This window comes from Elephantulus edwardii, unplaced genomic scaffold (genome assembly GCF_000299155.1).
Source record: "Elephantulus edwardii isolate Elephantulus edwardi_28Jun2011 unplaced genomic scaffold, EleEdw1.0 scaffold00278, whole genome shotgun sequence".
Lineage (NCBI taxonomy): Eukaryota > Metazoa > Chordata > Mammalia > Macroscelidea > Macroscelididae > Elephantulus > Elephantulus edwardii.
The window spans coordinates 656,425-662,424 of NW_006400028.1; the positions used below are offsets into that span (position 1 = coordinate 656,425).

Consider the following 6,000-nt stretch of genomic DNA (forward strand, 5'->3'; position numbering starts at 1 on the left):
AAGGATGGGTGGGTGGAATTAAGGGACAAAAAGGATCAAAAGGGTGGCTATTTCATCCTATAATATCTGTAACTGACATAACCCAGTTTATCACCAATTCCAACAGTATTTCACTCCTAAATGCTGTGATAAAGATCTGCTTCATTTGTGGCATTTGCCTAAGCAAAAAGAAATGTTGCCCTGCACAACATTTCTGCCATTACTGCCTAATGTAGTTCAGACATCACACATGTTCCTTCTTCAAATAGAAAGTGAGTAAAAGATATTACAAAGAAAGGCAAGGAAATAGGGACATGGAAAAGCTGCCACCACAACTTGAGGATATCATACCAAATTTAGGGAGCTCTGGTGCTGAAATCTCAAAGACAAGCAGTTGTAATCTACCAGCTATTCCACAGAAGGATGGGCAATGTCCTCCCATGCTCTAAAAACCCACTGGAGGATCAGCTATAGATTGGTTCCAATTTGATGATACACAACAATAATACCAAATTAAAACTGACTTGAAATGAGCACAGAAACATCTGAATTAGCTAAGGAAAATGCTTTAAAGATAAGAAGTTCGGACTTCAACAATGGCTAAGGGACATTCATTCACAAAGCACTTTAACAAAGCTGTTTAACCAAAGGAGATCTCGTTCTTTAAATAAGTTACTACTGATGTTTTTCTTTCAATTTTTTTTACAGTACAGAATGCTATTTGCCTACATTTACTTGCCTAAGACCTTGGCTTTTAGCCTGGCAACACACTAACCACCATCCAGTGAGGGTTTTTGAGTCGGGGGAGGGGGAAAGACTTACTTGCAAAATTTAAACAAAATTTTTTCAAACACAAGCACTGGCCCAGTACTGCCCAAGATAGTGAGAGCTTGCCCTGCAAACAAAGAATAAGCAATCCCAGTCATGGAGGCTCCAAACAAGGATTCAATTGCACTCTGAAAAGAAAAAAAAAAATCACCACTGAGCCCATAGTCCATCAGTAAAGAGTAATACTGGCTTATGTACATCCCTAACTTAACTTTCATGTGTGCCTTAACAGTCATTTGCTTGTATTTCATCTGAGCAAGAGTGATGTGTACATATTGTCTAATACTCCTATAAACAGATACTACCTTCAATAATTTAAGAGCCCAAATCCATTTGCATACCCTTCTATAAGTAAATTGTGTTCTGAAGTAATTTAATGAAAAGATACATATAGAAACCACAATAATACTGTTTATGCTGTAAATTGTTATACAGTTGTCTGAAACCTTACTTTCAAACTACACCAATATATCCATTCCTAATCCTAGGGGGATTGAGAAATTCTTCTGTGCAATCAGCTACTTAAACTGATACTTAAGGAGAAGAGAGTCCGTTCAATAGGGAGAACTGTGTTGCTGATTAGTATACAGTTGGAAGACTGTGGTAATTTAGTTGAAAGAGTACATTCTCCTTCATCCTAGCACCCAGAACCTTCCCTTTAATGGCTTTGGAGGCCACCATAATATTATAAGTCTTCTTTGGAATAATTAGAAGTGTTTAAAAGTTCTTACTATGCGTCCCTCAGTGGCTTCTCCAAGCAATCCCCCAAAGGTGATTACAGGTGACATGCAGGCACAGTACAGGAACAGAAAGGAGGCCAAACACTGCAAGCTGAGTGCATCCCGGTAGTCACTCCAGTACCAGGGGGCCTTCCGCTTGATGTCCAGCACCAAGCCCCCAAACAACCTGCAGAAACATAGCAGACAGGGCTTTCTTTACAAAAGCATATGAACAATACACATTTTAAAATGTGCCCTATACTGGGTGATACTTTGATTTTAATTTGGCACCAAATAGAGGCTATCTCGCTGGGGTCAGCAATATTTGCAACCAAGGACATAACTTACTATAAATTTAAATTCTTATATCAAGTATTAAAAATATTAGTCTAGGTATACATATTAGCCATTCAATAAAAAGTTTAAAAATTTAACATGAATAGCAAGCATTAGCTTTAATTTTCAAATCTAAAACTGTTAGGAGGAAATGTGCAAAACCAATCTAATGTATTTAAGTTGTTAGTTTTAGTATATGTTTTCTAAATAAAAAAATCATCATTACATGCACTTTCCTACTTTACTCTTAAGAAGTTAGGATCATAACTAATTAATGCAGTTGACAAGTACTATTAGCAGGTCTTTTGTACCAGGCAATGTGCCAAATACTGGAGAGCAGCAATTAACCAGACAGACATAACCCTTGCTCTCCAGGACCAATTTCTAGGGCAGGATATAGGTAGTGAAGGTGATATGATAATGCAGAATGGGGGAACACTGCAGCTGAGACATGAAGAGGCACCAGGAATTGTTAGCTAGATGAAGGAAAGTTAGCTAGCATGAATGAAACCTGTAAGTGAGAGCACATGGAGGGTTTGAGGTGCTGAAAGACTAATATATTTTAATAACTAACTCTCTCTTTAAATACAAATAGGCAAGGATGGAGAAACTGAGCTTAAAAAGGCGTATGAACAACATTTTTAAAGGAATTAGAACTTTATTCCAGTGACATGTCAAATCATAGATTGTAAACATGAGAGTGACATGACAGAACATATATTCTTGAAAAGTCACTTTTGATGGCAATGTATCCAATGGAGCAAGGGAAGCAAGAGTCAGTGGGTTGGAGATGAGGAGAAGTAAATGGATTCAAGTTCTATGCATAAGGTAGATTAGCAGGACTTGATGGCAGGATTTAAGGACCCTTCACTGCTTCCTAAGAATGAGATAATATTTAGAATAAGATACTGCACACCAAAGAAAAGGAATAGATTTCCCCAAATTAGTCCACTTTTGCTTAGAGTAACTGTACCAGGGTCAAAGTTGTCAGATGACCAGGTCAGTAATGAAAGAGGCACTCAACATTCTAAATGACGATCTGGTTCCTTCTACCACTCAATGGCTAGAGAAAAAGTAAGGAGGATTGTTACAGGATAAGATTGGCATATATATAAATATATTATGCCCCCCCCAGATAGGTGTCAACTTGGCTGAGCCAGATTCCTACTCGGAGTTATATAATAATGCAATCATTCCCCATAACATGAGTAGTCAATCAGTTGCAAAGGGTTGGTTCACAGCCCTGATTTGATAGAAGGGAAATTTCCCTGAGTGTGGCTTTTACAAGAGATAAAAGGACAGAGAAACAAGCAGAAGAGAGACATAATGACCACTAAGGAAAAAGAGCAGCGGCAGAGTATGTCCTTTTGACCCAGTGTCCCTGTACTGAAAACTTCCTAGGCCCAGGGGAAGAGTGATGCTAGAACATATATAGATTTACAAAGAATGCTGCCCCTATAAATACTGAAGAAAGATAAGGATCTTTCCCAACAGCTGATGGAGAGAGTGCACTTCCCTCTAGAGCTAGCACACTGAATTCAGATTTCCAGTCTCCTAAAATGTGAAATATAAACTTCTGTTTGTTGAAGCCATCTACTGTCAATACTTCTGTTACAGTAGCACTTGATAACTAAGACAGGACATAATAAACAGGTCTTGATTGTATCTTACACTGAATAAATTAAATAAAAAGAAATACTACTAAGAAAACAATGAGAAGTTTAATATGGACTGAGCACTTGACAATTTAAAGAATATTGCTAATTTTATTAGACTTGTTAATAAATAGCATGGTGAGTTTTAAAAAACACATTCTTATCAAATGGAGATACATACTCAAGTGTTTACAGGTACAGTGACATGACGGTAATGATTTGGTTTAAAATTAACCTAAAAGATATTAAAAGAAAATATATGAAACAAGATTGAGGAAATGCTAATAACCGAGTGCAGTTGAATTTATGATACTATCCTCTCTTTTTATATTTACAATTTTCTATAAATAAAAGAAAGAATTCATTTCTTTTTGGAAAAGAGTCAGTTCTTTCTTCTTCTCTGTGAAGGGGCCTAGAGGTGAACAGTTCAGCCTGGGACCCATTTATCTCAGGAATGAAGACCGAGGCAGCTTTCTTCCATTCAAATACTCTCTATCAGAGTAGCTCTGGTGGGGTCTGTAGTGAATTGTGCTGCTCACCCAGAGGCTACGAGTCTTTATCAGTGTGAATCCAATAGCAGCTTCAAGGGACAAACATAGACTGTCTCCTGTTATCACTGATATCCTCAGAAAACAAATGGAGGGTTGTTAATAGAACTGACTCAATGGCAGTGGGTAAATTAATGATCTAGCAGAGTACAGTGAATATACAGGTAAATAAAGGGCAGACACTGATTTCTCTTATCCATTTTCTTCAGGTTTTGGTGGGTGTAGTTGAGTCTCCAAGTATACAAGTGTTCAGGTCTTTCGTTCATAGGGTCTCTATGAATCATCTACAACTCGATGGCACTTAACAACAACAACACAGAGAGAGCTCTGTTGGCCTAGTGGAAAATTATGCTACTAAATCAAAGGTGGGTGATTTTAATCTGTGGCCCTCAGGCCTGGTTTTAATTGTTTAATGGCTTGCCTCCAGAAACTCTATGAACACGGAGAAATGAAAGTTATACAAGTGTTCAGGTCTTTCGTTCATAGGGTTGCTATGAGTCATCTATGACTAGATGGCACACAGAACAACAACAACAGTTGAAACTCAGTGCTCCTCAGTTCGGAGAAGTAACATCTACAATCTGGGTCTTGGGTAGGGGAAAAGAAGCAAAGTCAACCATGTGACCTGATTTACTTTCAGCCCATCTGCCAACCCCAGTTTTGCTATCCTAGATCTGCCTGAGTTCTGCCTTACAGTTTTGGGTCAAAGCTCCAGTTATAAATAATTATTCTGCCTTTCTTTCTGCTCTAGTAGCCCATAAAGGCTGTGGCAGGTAGCAGGAATGAGCCTGGAGCGAGATTCAAGTGGGGTGGGGGACACTCTTAGTCACCATACCTTCTTATTGTTATTGCTGACCTTCACACAGAAGGAGATTGCCCATCCTTGTCCCTCATTATCTTTTTTTTACCATATTAATATTATCTTTTTAAAAAAATTTAGCTTTTAATTTTATTTTTCATTCTGAATTGAGTGAAAGTTTACAAAAGACAATGACTTTTTTTTATCCAACCATTCATAGACATTTTGTTTTATAACATTAAATATCCACATAAACTTCCTCTGAAGGGCTTTTCTTTGGTGAAAGAATTTCTATAATAATTATTTTATGCCCCACTCTGCCCAAATGAGGCAAATGAAGATGTTGCCAAAATTAATCAGCTCCTAAACATAAGAAGCTTCTACTAAGAGAAGTGTCTACGAATTAGCACACCAAATATTTATATGAAATGAATTTATGAAATCCATAGCAATGGAGGACATTTGTGTGACTGAAGAAAAAAACTATTTGAGGCTCAATTAATGGTATAACCATAATAAATGAGTTCTGAATACTGTTTATGGTATGATCTTTATACCTCATTCAAGCATAAAATCTAACCATAATTACACGTCTGTCATAAATAGTAATCAAGCAGGGATTCTTCTTTTTTATTTGAGATCCCTTCTCTCTTTCTGGTGGCCTAGTGGTAAGAAGCCATGCTGTCAGCCCTGAAAGAAAGATCGTCAGTCTACTCCCCTGTAATTTAGTGCCTCTGAAAACCTGCTGGAATGTCAGGGATGAATTGGTCCTAGTTTGGCAGCAATAACAACTCGGTTTTAACATTGCCAGGCAGGAAATGATGAGGGGCAGAAAGTACATATCACATTAATTTAAGCTTGATTCAAGACCTACTATTATAGTCTCTAGGCTCTGGAGCGCTTAGGGTGCCCTTCACTGGAATGTTTTAGGGACGAACATGCCAGTCAATTAGCTGTCTCATGTGCTTTGGAAGAAACCTATTTAAAGTGTGTGGGGTTCATTGAGATAAACTAAAAAACTCACTGCCATCAAGTTGGAAGTGACTTACAGTTTGTCTATACAGTGGGTTTTCTGAGGCTATAAAATACACAGAGGAGACTGCCCATCTTTCTCCCTCAGAGCTTGTGGATTAGAA

At 37.8% G+C, this 6,000-nt stretch overlaps 1 protein-coding gene across 1 annotated transcript in view; it reads right to left on the reverse strand.

Annotated features, from left to right (window-relative positions):
- SLC4A8 (solute carrier family 4, sodium bicarbonate cotransporter, member 8) overlaps window positions 1-6,000 on the reverse strand; it is a 116,767-nt gene that overhangs the window by 28,128 nt on the left and 82,639 nt on the right. The window contains exons 12-13 of the mRNA XM_006900214.1: window positions 1,539-1,713; window positions 802-935 (exon numbers count right to left, since the gene is read on the reverse strand). Coding sequence (XP_006900276.1) covers window positions 802-935; window positions 1,539-1,713 — 309 coding nt within the window. The remainder of the gene's footprint in view (window positions 1-801; window positions 936-1,538; window positions 1,714-6,000) is intronic.